This window comes from Antechinus flavipes, chromosome 2 (genome assembly GCF_016432865.1).
Source record: "Antechinus flavipes isolate AdamAnt ecotype Samford, QLD, Australia chromosome 2, AdamAnt_v2, whole genome shotgun sequence".
In the NCBI taxonomy this organism is placed as follows: Eukaryota; Metazoa; Chordata; class Mammalia; order Dasyuromorphia; family Dasyuridae; genus Antechinus; species Antechinus flavipes.
The window spans coordinates 368,160,544-368,178,041 of NC_067399.1; the positions used below are offsets into that span (position 1 = coordinate 368,160,544).

Genomic DNA, 17,498 nt, shown 5'->3' on the forward strand with positions numbered 1-17,498 from the left:
GTAATACTTTTAAATATATTTCCATATTTGTCATGCTGTGCAAGAAAGATCAGATTATAAGGGGAAAAAACCACAAGAAAGAAAAAAAATTGCATCTTAAACTTAAAAGTTTGTTGTGCATATAGTTTCCCCCCAAGAGAACTGATTGCTAAATATTTATCAGCACACCTCTGCTCCCAACTCTAAATCTATGAACTTATCAACCTGACACTCAGAGATGAGAAGTGATTTTTTTAAGGTCATATAGTTAGTGAATAGTCATTGCTCCAAAACAAAAATAATTCACTTCCATAGTGCAGCCTTGAAATACTTGGAGACAAGAATCATATTTTCTCCATGTCTTTTCTTTTTTGGTAAGCACAGATTATATAGGTTCCTAAGTATTTGTTACCCTCCTCTGGAAACCCTCTAGCTTGTTAAAAATGTTTTTCCTAAAACATATTGACCCAAACAACACAACAATCCAGATATGTTCGGGGCCATGGTAGAACACAGGAGAACTAACCTTTTGCTCTTTCTGGACACTGACAGCTTGAATGTTGAATAAGATCATTTTAATTAACAAGCACTCATTAAATACCTACTATTTACCAGGCATTGTGCAGAGTACAGTTAAGGGGACCTATGGGAAAAATCATCCTAGTTTGTCTTCTGTGTCATTCTTTTGACTCATTCTGAGTTTTCCAGCCAAGTCACCCACCTCCCTTTCTCCCTGCTTTGATATAAATTGTTGTTTATTCATGCCTTTCCCTCCTGTATTTATAAAGTTAATTCCTAGGAGTCAAGGATGACTAAACTTGTCTACATTAAATTCTGTAATATTAGATTTGATCCACCTTTCCAACCTAAGAAGCAGAATATGAATGTTACGGGGATTTGGAATATGTCCACCCATGAAGATAGCAGGGATATTCCACTTGTGCCAGGAAGACCAGTACAAGTGGGGACATTCTGTATGGGTCTATTATGTGTTTGGGGACAGCTTCTTTCCAGCTGGAACTGTCTGGGTCTTTAAATTGACCTAACAAGCGCAATTACTCCAATGATGACAGACTCATTTACTCCTGGCAGATGTCACCAGGAACTAGGGAAAGACCTGTGGTCCACTTGCCCTACCCTTAGGCTATATGGCCCCAGAAATCAGTTTAGGTTTTTTGGTGGGTTTTTTTTTTTTTGGAGGGGAGGGAGCTCTTTGGACTTAAATTTTGGCAAGGTTAATGCTATACAAGGACTGAGTGAAGCTGTGAACCTAATTTCCCCTTACCTCCTGAGACTGAAGTGGTAATGGGTGAGAGAATCTGCACCCTCAGATGTTGGGGGAAATGTTCCTATATATGCTTTTGTTATAGCTTTTAAAAAAGTTTCTTGGTAAAAGCCAATCATACTGACAAATGGCTAAATGGAAGTGTAGGACCTGAACTTCTAATATTGAGAGGACATAATTAATGAAGGTTCTAGCCAATGGTAAAGGAGAGAGACAATTTCCTCAATTTTCTAAAAGTACTGAAGAAGTATGGGGAAGGAATGAAATATAACAGACTTCTCCCAGGTGGGAGAAGGGCAGACTGCACACTAGAAAAAAAGAGCTGGATTTGGAATAAGAGGCTCTGAGTTTGAATTGTGACTGTACCACTTGCTAATTCTCTTGACTTCTTTCAGTAAACTATTAAATAAAATAGTTGGATGTGTTTAGTTTCTAGTTCTAAAACCCATGATCCAAATGAGATCATTTTGGATCTAGTCTGTTATCCAACATGTCACCTATTCCAATTTCATTTCATCTACCAATTTGAAAACTCTGTCTTCTTTGCAAGTTAAGAAATAAAAATGTTGAGAAACCACAAGTTGAAGTGAATGGATTCAGGGTCTACTCCTCTACAGATTTTCCTTCAATTGGTATTACATCACAAATAACCTTTCGATCTGATTATTCAACCTGTTCCAAATCCACCAAATCATACTATTATTTACTTGAGCCTCTCCTATTCACAAGGATAATGAAGTGTCAAGCCCAGGAGTTTGAATAATTTGCTGAATTCCAAGTGTCTTGTTTTATCTGTGGTGTTCCTTTGATTTGTCATTTTGGTTATACTGTCTAGAAAGGAAATGAAGTTAGCCCAGCATGACCTCTTTTTGATGAAATGTTAATTGAAGGAAGCCAGGAGAAAGAGATGAAGAGGGAGAGTATTTCAGGAATGGGGGGACAGCCAGGGAAAATGCTCTGAGAGATAGAATGTTATTAGGCTGGTGTCACTGGATCACAAAACATATGGTGGGAAAGGAGTGAAAGGTATAAGGAAACTGGAAAGTTTTTGCTTTTTTTTGGGGGGGGGGTTAGTACTGAAGGATTTTAAATGTCAAACAGGATTTTATTTTATTAGCTACTGCAATTGGGGTTAAGTGTTAAGTGTTTGAGGACAGATTTGAATTCAGGTTCTCCTGACTTCAGGGCTGGTGGTCTATCCACTGGGCTATCTAGCTACCTGGGTTTTATATTTTAATCCTAGAAGTGATAGGGAGACACTGAGTTATTGGGTGTGTGTATGTGGTACTTTAGGAAGATATCTGTGACAACTAAGGATGATCTGAAGTGGAAAAAGACATGAGGCAGAGAGAAGATTATTGCAATAATTTAGGTATGAAACTGATAGACTCCAGCTTCTGGGATAAGAACTCACTACTTGACAAAAATTACTGGGAAAACTGGAAAATAACATAGCAGAAATTAGGCATAGACCAACATCTCACACCCTATACCAAGATAAGGTATTTAGATTCATAATTTAGACATACAGGGTGATACTCTAAGCAAATTAGTAGAGCAGGGGGTAGTTTACCTGTCAGATCTTTACAGGTGGGAGGAATTTGTGGCCAAAGAAGAACCAGAGAACATTATGAAATGAAAATTGGATAATTTTGACCACATTAAATTAAACTGGTTTTGCACAAACAAAATCAATGCAATCAAGATTCTAAGGGAAGCAGAAAGCTGAGAAACAATTTTGACAGGCAGTGCTTCTAATAAAGGCCTCATTTCTAGAATATGTAGAGAATTGAGTCAAATTTTTAAGAATAAAAGTCATTCTCCAGTTGATAAATGGTCAAAGGATATGAACAAACAATTTTCAGATAAAGAAATTAAAGCTACCTATAGTCATACAGTAATGCTCTAAATCACTATTGATTAGAGAAATGCAAATTGAAACAGCTCTGAAGTATCATCTCACATTTATCAGATTGGAGAATAATTTGGAACTATACCCAAAGGGCTATAAAACTGCATACCCTTTAATCTAGCGGTCACTACTGGCTCTCAAAGAGATTATAAAAAAGGGAAAAGGACCCACATATACAAAAATGTTTCTAGCAGTTCTTTTTATGGTGACAAGGAGCTGGAAATTGAATAGATTGGAGAATGGCTGAATAAGTTACAGTATATGAATATAATGGAATATTATTGTTCTATAAGAACATATAAGAAATGACAAGCAGGCTGACTTGTAATGGGCCAGGATTCTGGAAAAATGTACTTGAAACAAGGATTCTTACAACAAGGTATTAACTCAGTGGAATTGATGAAATCTAGTTAAGTATAGTGATGAATAGTTCTAGTTCAGTATGATTGATTTAATCTTACAACAAATAATGGTTTCCTAGTGATATAATGATTGGTTTATACTCAGTGTAGTGTAATGATGTAATTGTAATAGAGTATATAAACTGGGGACAAACTCAGCCAGAGACAGAGAAGACTTGGCCAACCTCTTGGTGGCTCTCCTGCCCTTTACACTGACTGAAGAAAAATCTGGAAATATTTACATGAACTGATGTTGAGTGATGTTGCTCCCTTCAGGGAGCAGAATCCGGAGACCCTTATACACAGTAGCAGCAAGGTTATGTGATAATCAGCTATGATAGACTAATATGGTGATCCAAGACAATTCCAATAGACTTCCAAGTGAACCTATGGAACTAGAGGACAGCATTAATTATTTGGAGGTTTCTCTGGACATCAAGACAAAATTTGGCTCTTTGCAACTTCCAACTATTGTTCCTACTTCTGACATTCTGACTAACCTACTTCTATATGGAAGTCTTACAGATACCTAATGATCATTATCAGATCTCCCCTTGAGTCTTCTTTTGTTAGCATCCCCAGTTTCTTCAGTCAATCCTTATGCAGCATGGATTTAAGGCAATTTTGATTGCCACCCTCTCTGCACATTGTTCATTTTATCACTATTCTTTCTAAAATGTGGTATATTGAATTCACTTCTCCAAATGTGATCTGATAGAGCAGAGGAAAACAAGACTATGACAGCCATATTACTAGAAGCCAGGCCTCCCTGAATGCAGCTCAAGTTTTTTTTTATTCTTTCTCTGAATGTTTTGAAATTTCATTTTCTCAAAATCCAGAGTGCACATAACACTACTTAGATATCTTTGGATATTGTTTACTGTGAATTAATGGTTCTCTGTGCTGATATTCTTCCTAGAGCCTATCTACTTTAGTGTATATCTATATTTATATGTATATATTTTTAAATGAATGTTAATATTTTTTATATATCATTGGAGGAAATGAAACTTTAAAGTTTTAAAAAGAAAATAAGGATGTAGAAAGAGCAGGAGGGTTTTTGAAGTATATTGAAACAGTTATTTTGATAATCAACAACCATGAAAAATTTAAGTGTTCTATTTTGTCTACAACTGGGTGCACATGTATTATTGAAATGTGAGTCCTAAAATGAGAAGCAATTTGTAAAAATGGACTGAAACGAGTGCTACTGAAAAATAAAAGTATAGATAAATGAAATCTTCCACTTTTCATATAAAAGAAAACTATAAACGCTTATTTTCTGTCTAAATAAATGGTCCATCATTTTAAAGATACTTTTAAAAGGCATTTTTTCTAATATTTAATCTTTCTAAGGCATGAATTTGTATAACACAAACTTCCTTCATTCACTATAGCTAGTTTGACTTCCAAATGTCATGTATAATAAATGCTCCTACCATAGGGTTCATTCACTGCAATCTTGCAGGTTTGTGTATTTGGAATGTTTTAAAAAGGTCAAGGCAGGAAATGTGAATGATATCAGGAAGAGAAATAGGGAAAAGGAAAGAATGTGGCTGAAACAGAAAGAGGGGACTTGGCTAAAAGTGTAATTGATTTAAACTCAAGCATCATTTGAATTTATTTCATAGAAATATCTGGTAGAATCTCATGATAAGGCATTCAACAACTTTTAACTCTACCATGACTATACCTAAAATATAGCTGTTTAGTTAGGACAGGCTGATAGTTCCGTGTGTGGGCTTGGAAATTTATTGTATGTCCCTCATTTGAAAACCAGACTAGTTAATTTAAGATAGACCTCTCATCACCAGACTAGCTGTAAAATAATGAATTTTTTCCAGTTTCAATAGCACTAGAAGACTGAAATCCAAGGACTTGTGATTGTCACAAGGGAGAGAAGAAATAAGCATTTATGATTATATGCCAAGTATAATATATGTTATATACATATATTCATGTGTATATGTATGTATGTGTATGCACACACACACACATATATATATAGATACTTTTTTTTAGTGAGGCAATTGAGGTAAGTGACTTGCCTAAGAACACATACTATTAAGTATCTGAAGCCATATTGTACCATGTATATTCTTTACAAACATTATTTCTTTGATCTTCATAACTCTGTGAGATATATGCTATTGCTATCTCCTTACAGATAAGGAAGCTGAGGCAAACAGAGATTAAATAACTTGCCCAGAATTACATAGCTAGTATATGGCTGAGGCAGAATTTGGTCCTATCTGCTATACAACTTATTGGTGGAGAAATACTTGCTCTGGCAGAATTGTAGATCCTTAAAATAATCATCATAGAGGATCTATAAACAAATTTGTAATTGGTGTAAGAGTTTTTTGGGGGAAAGGAGAAAAACACTATTTAGCAATAATAATTTTAACAATTGACATTTATATAGAAATTTAATTATAAGGCACTTTATTCATTCTCTTATTTAAACTTCACAAAAATCCTGTGAGAAAGATAGTAGTAGGAGTAACGATGACAACGATGATGATGGTGATGTTAGTACTATAAGTATTATTATTCCAGTTTTACACATCAGAAAACTGAGGCTGTGAGGTTTGGTGATTTGTCTACAGTCCCTCAAAGAGCAGGTATCAAAGGTAGAATCTGACCCCCTGTTTTTTCTGACTCGGAATCTGGTAGAGCACTATATTACTTCTCCAGGGAACCTTATTCAAATCACTCAGAATACCTGCTTCTTATTTCTTATGTAAATCTTGTCCCAGTCCTATAAATCTTCCTTAAGTGGAAGCACTATAGTGGATATCAGTGCTTGTGTTCAAATCCTGATTCTGCCACTTAAATCTTGGGCAAGTCAGTTCAGCTACTGCAGTCTCAGATTCCCCATCTATAAAACAAGATGACTGGACTAGGTCATCTCTGCAATTCCTTTCAGTTCTAATTGCTATTTAGAGGCTCCAAAGTCTCTTCCCATTTCTGATCTTTATGTTGTCCATCAATAAAATTAAGAAGAGAAACTAGATCACAAAATGATAGATTTAGAGCTGTATGAGTCTTTGGAAGTCACCTAACCTAATCCCCTCATTTTAAAGATGAGAAAATTGATGCTGACAAGGTTAATTTACTTGCTTAAATTTACATGGGTAGTAAGAATTGGACCTAGGCCCTCTCACTCCAAATCTAGCTCTCTTTCCACAGCACCACGTAGTCTCCTCTGTGTCCATTATGTTAAGTTCTGATGGTTTGTGTTTTTTTCCAACTCTGACATTTTATGGTTCTGTAATTCTAATTTATTTATTTATAATTTATTCTAATTTATCTTTCTTGAAAGTATTTTCTTGTATTAGCTAGTGAGAAAAAGGGAGTTGGAGTTACCATGAACTCTCTGATATCTGAAATATGAATAGGGTGAAATCACCCATAAAATGTAAGAACATAGCAGAATGGATTAGAAAGTAGAACTTTACAGTATGTTATTTACTAGAAGCACATTTGAAACATAAAAATTCTCATGAGTTAAAATAAGAAACTGGAATAAAATCTGTTATATTTCATTTAGCTGAAGTAAAGGCTTAAAAGCTCTGATCATTATTGACTAACCATACAGAGACCTAAACATAAAACATACTATCCACTTCCCAACAGAGAGGTAATGGATTCAGAATAAAACATACATTTTTGGACACTGCCAAAATTTTTCTAGTTAACAGAGGGCAAAAGTGTCCATAAAAAAAAAAAAAAACTTGAAAAAAAAAAGTGATCACTTCACCCTAGTATTTGTGAAAATGAAAGTTGGGCCTGGTTTAACATGTACCCTATATTTTGGGAAAGCAGATTTTAAAGGTTCAAAGAAAGGATAAGGAAGTCAGATTGTCCTAATATCCCCCAGAGAAGTCAATTCCCAAGCTGTCAGAAGCCCCCACCCAGGGATGAAATTATGAAGGTATAAAGAGAAATTAGGAGAAGGAATAATAATAATGTAAAGCATCAGTTTATTCATGGGTAAAACTGGGATAATGATACTGGTAGTAGTATTAGTTATTATTATTATTACTACTACTATTTGACTCTCAAGGTTATTGTAAGTTCAAACAAGATGATGAATGGAAAATGTTTTGTAAACCTTAAATTGTCACATATGTGGTCTCCTAACTTTTTTAATCACATATTTCTATCAATTAAAAAAAAAAAAACTTAGAGTACTTGACATATACATATATATTTGCTTTTTTATAAATTATATACATGTACTATTGCACTGATAATTATGTACATTAAAATCCACAAAAATAAACATTATAAATGATGAGAATACAATGTAATAATATCTTCAAAATAATACTTATTTATTAATGGTTTGGGGTTTTCTTGGCAAAGATATTGGAGTAGTTTGTCATTTGCTTCTCCAGCTCATTTTACAACTAAGGAAACTAAGGGCAAATGGGGTTGTGACTTGCCCAGGATCTCACAGTTAGTAAATATCTAAAGCTAGATTTGAATTCAGGAAGATGAGTCTTCTTGACTTCAGGCCTGGCTCTATCCACTGAGTCAATTAGCTGCCAACTATTAATGGTACAAAACTTTTTTTGCTCTAAGATATTACTAATAATGACATTTTAAATGAGAATGAGATAGAATATGATGCATTATTTTTTAAATTTCTTTTTTTATTAAAGCTTTTTATTTTTTAAAACATATGCATGGATAATTCTTCAACATTAACTGTTGTAAAACCTTATGTTCCAATTCCCCCCCCCTTTCCTTATCCCCTCCCCTACATGGCAAGTAGTCCAATATATGTTAAATATGGTAGAAATGTAAATTAAATCCAATATATGATGCATTATTTATTTAATTGTTTTTCTGAGGCAATTGGGATTAAGTGACTTGCCCAGGTTCACACAGCTAGGAAGTGTTAAGTGTCTGAGGTAGGATTTGAGCTCAAGTTCTCCTGACTTCAGGGCTGGTGCTCTAGCCACTTCACCATCTAGCTGCCCTGATGTATTATTTTTAAATAATTTTCTATAACAGTAAATTTAAGGGCTAGTTTTTACTTTATTTTCATTTTATTTCAATTTATGAGCTCTAACTAAAAAGATACTTCACAAGGATATACTGACTCCATGAAAGAAATACATCATTGTGTAGTTTGCTAAGTTGTTATTTTCACTTTTTGATAGCATCTACCAATTATTCACAGATTTTTAAAAATTAAATTTAACTGGTAAATTTCCATCTTCTTTAAAAATCAATCAATTGTTCTTGCAAATTAATTGGAAAATGCTGTATTATGAATGTGTGTGTATATGTGTTCAAAACCCAAAGGAATAAATGCAATCAATAGTCATTATCTTAGAGCACAATGTCTTGGGGATCTGTACTTGGACCTTTTCTGTTTGACATTTTTATCTGTGACTTAGATACTGATCAAATTTGCACATGACAGAAAGCTGATAGGGATAGCTAAAATGTTTGGATTTTTAAAAATCTGTATTAGATCTCAATAAACTAGAATATTTGTCCTTATCTACTCACAGAAGATTTAGTATGGATAAAAAAATTATCTTCCCAAGTACAGGGTGTGAGAAGTTTGTTTAAATAGGAATTCATGTCAAAGATATCTGTGCTTTTAATGAATGGCTGAAAACTTACAGGATCAACAATGCTACACTAATCTCAACAAAGGCTAATTTAGTTTTGGCTATATTAAAAGAGTGATGGAGATGATTGTCCCATTATGGTCTGTGCTGATTATATTATGCCTGGAGCATTGTGTTCAGTTTGGGGCATCATATTTAAGGAAGGGCATTGATAAGTTAGAAAGTGTTCAGAAGAGAGTGAGCTGGATAGTAAAAGGTCCTGAAGACTGAAATATATGAGTATCAGTCAAAGGAAACTGGAGCTGTTTGTCTAGAAAAGGGATGAGATATATGATCGTTATCATTAGGTGTAACAGACTGTCTCAGAAGCTGTCTACCTTCTTTCTTTTTCTGCTTTCCTTTTTATTTGCACAGACATAGGAGAGGGAGACAGAATATGGCAATGGTTGGAAAAGACTGCATTTTTCATAAGTCCCCAGTTTCAAGAGCATGGTACTGATTGGAGGAGGGCAAGGATTAATTTTCTAAGAAGCCAGGCAACCTGGAGGTTAGCACTAGCTGGTGGGGAGAAAAAAAGGAGATTTCTGAACCTGAGCAGGATCCAAAGTAGATGGAGGAGAAAACAATGATGGTATCCAAGAACACAAGAGGGATGTTGTAACTTTATCTTCCAGGCCACCTATAGAGAGTTAATGAGATAGGTAGAGCAGAGAGAGAAGACATTCTGGGTTTTATAAACCACAGAGCTCAGCAGGACCAGAGAGGAGGAATAGAGAGATATCCAGAAAATATATTCAATGAAGTCTGCAGCTTTTTATTTCAGTTGTAGAAATCATGGACGTTGTCTAGACTATATGCTTTTGGAAAGCATTAAGAGCCTGGAATAGGGAAAGAATCAAGAGGGGGAAAATAAGGCTTGAGTCCTAAGGAGGATGGGGAGTGACTACTTTCTATCCTGAGTAAATGGTACATATTTCCAAACTTAGCAGTGGTCTTTCCAGCAAGCATGGACCTAATAGCTTAGAGACAAGTTACTGTGCCAGAAATTCCCAGAGGCATTTGGGTAAAAGGGTTATTAGTTAATGAGAAGCCTCCAAGATAGAACCTTGGGTGTCTGTAGTTCAGAGTGAACTTAGGCCCTAGGCTTCACAGATGCTTGATGTATAGGGATTTAAATTGTTTTATTTGGTCCCAGAGGGCCAAACTGAGGAGGCAGATTTAACTTGGATAACAGGGAAAAGCTTCCTAACAATGAGAGTTGATCTAAAGCAGAATGGTTTGCCTCTAGAGGAAGGAATGCATTTCCCATCCCTGAAAGTCCTTAATTGAATAACAACAATAATAATAGTAGCTAACAGCCATATTTAAATGGCAATTTAAAGTTTGCAAAATACATATGTTAACTTGTTTGACTCAAGAACACACCACTACCTTTTCGTAATAGGGTAGGGAAGAATTCTTGAATAGGTACAGGTTGAAAAAGATCCTTTCAACTGTCAGATTCTGGGATTCTGTGAAGGTGAGAGGGTAAAAGTGATCTGACCAAGGTTGGTCAGCCAGTAAACTAAGGGGTAGCAAATATTTATGAAGACAAAAACCTTTGAAAGACTTAAGAACTCTGATTATTTCAATGACCAATGATGATTCCAGAGGACTTATGATCTCTGTCTGCATGTGTGTGTGTCTGTATGTCTGTTTCTGCTCTTTCTTGCTCTCATTGTCTTTCTTGCTGTATCTCTCTCTGTCTCTCTCTGTGTCTCTCTCTCTGTCTCTCTCTCTCCTCTTCTCTCTCTCTCTCTCTCTGTCTCTCACTCTCGCTGTCTTTTTCTCTCTGTGTCTCGCTCTGTCTCTATCTCTCTCTGTTTCTCTGTCTCTCGGTCCCTGTCTCTGTCTCTCTCTCTCTGTGCCTCGTTCTGTCTCTATCTCTATTTCTCTGTCTCTCTGTCTCTATCTCTGTCTCTCTTTATCTCTCTCTGTCTCTCTCTCTGTGTCTCTGTCTCTCTGTATCTGTCTCTGTCTCTCTCTCTGTATCTCTGTCTCTGTCTCTCTCTCTCTGTATCTCTGTCTCTGTTTTTCTCTCTCTCTGTCTCTCTTTGTGTCTCTCTCTGTATCTCTGTTTCTCTGTCTCTCTGTCTCTGTCTCTGTCTCTGTCTCTCTCTGTCTCTCTTTGTGTCTTGCTCTGTCTCTGTCTCTCTGTTTCTCTGTCTGTCTCTCTTTGTCTCTCTCTGTCTCTGTCTGTCTCTGTCTCTCTCTGTCTCTGTCTTTTTCTCTCTGTGTCTCTCTCTGTCTCTGTCTCTCTGTTTCTCTGTCTCTCGGTCTCTGTCTCTCTCTGTCTTGTTCTGTCTCTATTTCTCTGTTTCTCTGTCTCTCGGTCTTTGTCTCTGTCTCTCTTTATCTCTCTTTGTCTCTCTGTGTCTCTGTCTCTATCTTTCTCTCTCTCTCTGTCTGTCTGTCTGTCTCTCTATCTCTCTTTGTGTCTCACTCTGTATCTCTCTGTTTCTCTGTCTCTCGGTCTCTCTCTCTCTCTCTCTCTGTCTCTCTATCTCTCTTTGTGTCTCGCTCTATCTCTATCTCTCTGTTTCTCTGTCTCTGTCTCTATCTCTCTGTCTCTCTTTGTCTCTCTCTGTCTCTGCCTGTGTCTCTGTCTGTCTCTGTCTGTCTCTGTCTCTCTCTCTCTCTCTCTCTCTCTGTCTCTCTATCTCTCTTTGTGTCTCGCTCTCTCTCTATCTCTCTGTTTCTCTGTCTCTCGGTCTCTGTCTCTCTCTCTCTGTCTCGTTCTGTCTCTCTGTTTCCCTGTCTCTGTCTCTGTCTTTGTCTCTCTCTGTCTCTGTGTCTCTGTCTGTTTCTGTCTCTCTGTTTCTCTGTCTCTCGGTCTCTGTCTCTGTCTTGTTCTGTCTCTATTTCTCTGTTTCTCTGTCTCTCGGTCTTTGTCTCTGTCTCTCTTTATCTCTCTCTGTCTCTCTGGGTCTCTGTCTCTGTCTCTCTCTGTGTCTCTGTCTCTATCTTTCTCTCTCTCTCTGTCTGTCTGTCTGTCTCTCTATCTCTCTTTGTGTCTCACTCTGTATCTCTCTGTTTCTCTGTCTCTCGGTCTCTCTCTCTCTCTCTCTCTCTCTCTCTCTCTCTCTGTCTCTCTTTGTGTCTCGCTCTATCTCTATCTCTCTGTTTCTCTGTCTCTGTCTCTATCTCTCTGTCTCTCTTTGTCTCTCTCTGTCTCTGTCTGTGTCTCTGTCTGTCTCTGTCTCTCTGTCTCTCTGTCTCTCTCTGTCTCTCTCTCTGTCTCTCTATCTCTCTTTGTGTCTCGCTCTCTCTCTATCTCTCTGTTTCTCTGTCTCTCGGTCTCTGTCTCTCTCTCTCTGTCTCGTTCTGTCTCTCTGTTTCCCTGTCTCTGTCTCTGTCTTTGTCTCTCTCTGTCTCTGTGTCTCTGTCTTTCTCTGTCTCTCTCTCCCCCTTTGACATGGACAATAGAGAATTTTAAATTTGATTATGCATCTTTGTTTCCCTTCCCTGTGGAAGAAGGGGAAAAAGTGGCAAGGAAAAAAACTGATTTTGGTTAAGTGAAAAAAGTAAATCTTTTGAAAGCATAAGAGATGAAGATAGCATAAGGTGGTCTGCTTACCAATGAAGGATACAGCCTTGGTGTTGATGATACCACTGGGCAGTAGGTGGAAATCAAACTCTTTACCATCAACCACCACAGTGTGTCCAGCATTATTTCCTCCCTAGAAAAGGAAAAAAAAATTCATCAGAGGATAAAGGGGCTAGGACAGATTTGGCTAACCCCCTAATCCCAGGGTTAAACCCACATGCTCTCATTCCTCAGTCTCATCTGATCTTGGCCTGGCTGAAAAGGCATAGTAAAAATGGCATTTTGGGGGCCACTGAACTCAGTACTTAGGGAGTCAGTTACTACAGGGCTAGTTAGCTGTGCAAAGACTCCTAGCCTCAGGTTAAACCTTAACCCTGGCTCCAGAGAATGACAACCCTAGTCCCATCCTGAATCCTGACCCTGTCCTCAGAATGAACCTTGACCCTAGCTCTGGTCAGCCCAGTCCTGGAAACAACAAATGGCAGCCCACTTTGTCTTATCCTATTGTGTCCTACAGACAGCTTCCTAAGAACATGTGACTATTTAGTTATTGGGATTTTTTTTTGGGGGGGGGTCAGAGAGGGGTATTGATAGAGCACATAAATAATCACGATCCCTCATATCCATTTTCATTTTGTGTGCCTTCCTGAGTCTTTCTGGCAATCTATATAATATCATTCTTCAAAGAATAAAGGGAAAAAAACACAACCCTCACAGTCCAACTTCTCAGGTGCAGGATATGATTAAATCTGGCCACAATTTAGTTGGTTTTTATCTTTTTTTTTCCCCTCTGGCTAAAGCCATTTATAGAAGAAAAACTCTTGAACCAGAGGTCAGAACAGCTGGGTTATAGTGCAAACCCTGTCACTAACTGTGATTTTAGGCAAATCACTTGCCCTTTTTGATCCTTAATATCCTAATCTGCATAAATCCTTGCCCTGCCAGTTTCTCAGGGCTGCTGAGAGGCCCAAAAGAGACAACAGATGGGTGCTTTGTATGCTCTAAATTGGTCTATGAATGTGAGGGAGTATTATTTAGAATAGATTGTCAGAACTAGAAAGAACCTTAGATCAGAGGACAAAAAAGATCCGAATTAGGGGGGAGGGGGAAGATAAGTTAGCTCAACCCTTTCATATTTCAGATGAAAAAAACAAGCCAAGACTGAGGAAAGGAGAAAGAAGGCATTAAAAGGTCACAGTAAAGACAAAATTAGTACTAGAATCCAGTTTCTCTGGATCTATTCTTTCTACTGCACAAAAGTATTTGCTTCCTGAGGGCTCAATTTCAGTGAGCAGCAGGGAAAGTGAGGATGGGGAAATTGAAAGGATATTTTATAATATACTACAGATAAAGTACAAAATGGTCAATTGAATTATTGACTACAATTATTGGCAAAATCTATTGGAAGGACATTGGGATAGGATTAATAGGCTTGAGCTTGAGTTCCTTCTCTGTATTTCATTTGCTATTTAACCTTGAAGAAGTATATTCAATTCTCCAGGTCTCAATTTCTCTAGCTGTCAAGTTTTTGTGGGTTAATAGTTTCAATCTTATCTGACTCTTTGTGATCTCATTTGAGCAAATATATTGGAACAGTTTGCCATTTCCTTCTATCACTCAGTTTTGAGTTGAGGAACTGAGACAAACAGGGTTAAATGAGTTGCACAGCTAATAAGTCTGAGACTGTTTTTGAATTTGTCTTACTGACTCTGGGCTCAGCACTCCATTAGCTTCTTTTAATAAGTTGTAATAACTTCTTCCCAGCTTCCTTCAAAAAAAGTTGTTGTGAAGTTCAAATAAGATAGTACATATAAAAATATTTGAAAAGTTAGAATGCTATATTTATGTTGGGAATTATTACCAAAACCTTCTTGTTTGCTTAATGGAGATGTCCTGTTACACAGGTCTTGAGAATTGGACCTTCCATGGCTGTGCTGACTTAGACCTACCAGATTCAACCATAAAAGCTTAGGCAAGGACACAGCTAGATAGATACACAAGTAATGTAAAATATTCCTGTGCTCATTTTTGGCAATTAACACTGAAGTCCTCACAGATGTGTGGCATATGGCCAGCCACATCACCCACAATCTGCTTGCCCCTCAGGAGCCAGGTGCAAAAAGGCCATTTTTGGAAGGAAAAATATTCCAAGGCTCCCTAATCCATCTGTTGGTCCTTGAAGCTGGACAGCATTATACACAAATTGAGTGTCTGGAAACTCGAGGGATTCTGGATTCAGTCATTGAAAAGGTCTCCAAAGTGAAGACAATAGCAACATGATGTGTATTTGGAATCAATCCTGGCTCTGTTCTCTGATGGTGAGACTTAATGAAAGTCCCTTTTCTTTCAGATGCAGTTTTTCCCATGGTGACAAGGGAGATAATAACCCCTGTCCTCAGGGTGAGGATCAAATAAAATAATGAAGGGAAGGAAATAAGCATTTATATAGAATCTACCATGTGCCAGACACTGTGCTAAGAATTTTACAACTATTATCTCATTTGATCCACACAATAACCCTGCCACATAGGTACCATTGTTATCCTCATTTTAACACTTAAGGAAACCAAGGCAAACGGAATATAAGTGACTTGCCCAGAGTCACAAAGCTAATAAGTGTTGAAAGCTACATTTTAACTCAAGTTTACCCTGACTTCAGGCCTGGTGCTCTATGTACTATGACTTCAGTTGCTTCAAAATAAGTATTTTAAAAAATACAAAAAATGATAGATATAAGATGCTTTTCTAATTCCCTAATGTGTCTATATTATGTCCTTATGATATTTTTATCATTAGACAATGCAGTATAGTGGTTAAGTACTGGATCTGGAGTCACTTAACATTGGGCAAGTCATCTCACCTCTATCATGCATAAAATAAAAATATTAATTACTAATATTATTATAGCTCATCCCTACAACCTCAGGGAAATCTAGCTTTTTTTCCACACCTCCCTCCTGGACTCTGCTCATAGCTTAAGCATTCTCTCTGGCCTCCTTATTTTAAAAATAGCTTTTTTATTTTCAAAATACATGCAAAAATAGTTTTCAACAATCATTCTTGTAAAACCTTGTGTTCCAAATTTTTCTCCCTCCCTTCCTTCCACTCCCTCATCTAGACAGCAAATAATCAATATATGTTAAACATGTGCAATTCTTCTATACATATTTCCAGTTATTGTGCTGCACAAGAAAAATCAGATCAAAAAGGAAAAATAAATGAGAAAGAAGACAAAAAGAAAGGAAACAACAAAAAAAGGTGAAAATATTATGTTGTGATCCATATTCAGTTCCTACAGTTCTTTTTCTGGATGCAAATGGCTCTCTCTATCATAAGTCTATTGGAATTTGGCCTCCTTGTTTTTTTGAGACAATTGGAATTAAGCAGCTTGCTTAGAGTCACACAGCTACTAAGTATCTGAGGTTAGATTCGATTCTAGAGCTCCCCTGCACCACCTAGCTGCCCCCACCTACACACAACACCTCCCTGGCTTTCATCCTTCACAACCCTTTTATCTGTGTGCAGGAGAGTCAGATTTCCTGTATGGCTTAGAGCTCATTGAGAGTAGGATGTGACTCAATATAAGGAAACATTTCTCAATCGCAGCTGTTCCAGACTGAATTGTCATGATCGGTAGTGAGTTTCCACTTCTAGCAGAAACACCTGTTAAAGCCATTGTAGCAGGGATTCCTGTCCAGACGCTGGCTGAGATGACATCTGAGGTTCCTTCCTTCTGAGACTGAAATTTTGTGATTCTGGAGTCAGCAGGGCTTTCTGCAGGCTGTCTTCAGGACCTCCTTGAATCAAGATTACTGAGACTTGGAATGATTTCCTTGGACGGAGATCCCCCTAAGCATCCTAATGATCCTAAAGCTCAGTTCCCTATCAATACCAATTTTCTGTATATGTATATGTGTGTGTGTGTATATATATACATATATATTACATATACATATGTGTTATATATATATATTCATTCATTAGGTTCATATGTGTGTATGTGAATACACACACACACACTCACAGTTAGATAGCTCAATGGATAGAGTACTTGACCTAGAGTCAAGAAGACCTGAATTCAAAGCCAGCTTCAGACACTTACTAGCTGTGTGACACTGGACAAGTCATTTACTCTCTGTTTCCCTTAATCCATTGGAGAAGTGTTGGAATCTTTACAAACTGCTAACTCATTAGAGTTGATGTTTTGGGCCAGAACCTGAAACAAGGTACTAAGTAGAACTAATTGATACAATGCTTGTGTTTACACCTTTACTCATTGGAATTCACAAGTATGAGAGATTCGCAAAGTTACCTGTGTAACTTTGTGAATTCACACCTCCCTTGAAGCTCTTAGGGCCAGAGAGCACTCTGGGAGGAAACCCATAATCCCGCTCTCTGATATATAAGAAGAAAGCAGAGGCCCAATTAGAGAGAGATTCATTCCATTTTCCACTTGGCTGGCTGGTGGCAGAAGAGAGTTCAGCTGAATTTAGATTGAGAGGGGAGCATCAAGTGAGTTCAGCCAGAAGCCCTTTCTAAGTGAGGAGTTTTACTTCGGAACATTGACTGGGGTCGGAGAGGAGCACTCTGGGAGATTGAGAGCTAGAAGCCCTCTCTCAGAGGCAAGACAGGTTCAACTTGGTGCTGGCTCTGGAGCTGGAGAAAGCAGAGGCAGAAGCAAAGGACAAAGTTGCAAGAGCTCTTAGAACCAAGGCAAGAGAGAGGCCTCTAAGAAAAGCTA

General features: G+C 37.4%; 1 protein-coding gene across 1 annotated transcript in view; it reads right to left on the reverse strand.

Moving 5' to 3' along the window:
- Positions 1-17,498, reverse strand: part of ADSS1 (adenylosuccinate synthase 1) — an 84,304-nt gene that overhangs the window by 35,909 nt on the left and 30,897 nt on the right. The window contains exon 2 of the mRNA XM_051978266.1: positions 12,788-12,890. Coding sequence (XP_051834226.1) covers positions 12,788-12,890 — 103 coding nt within the window. The remainder of the gene's footprint in view (positions 1-12,787; positions 12,891-17,498) is intronic.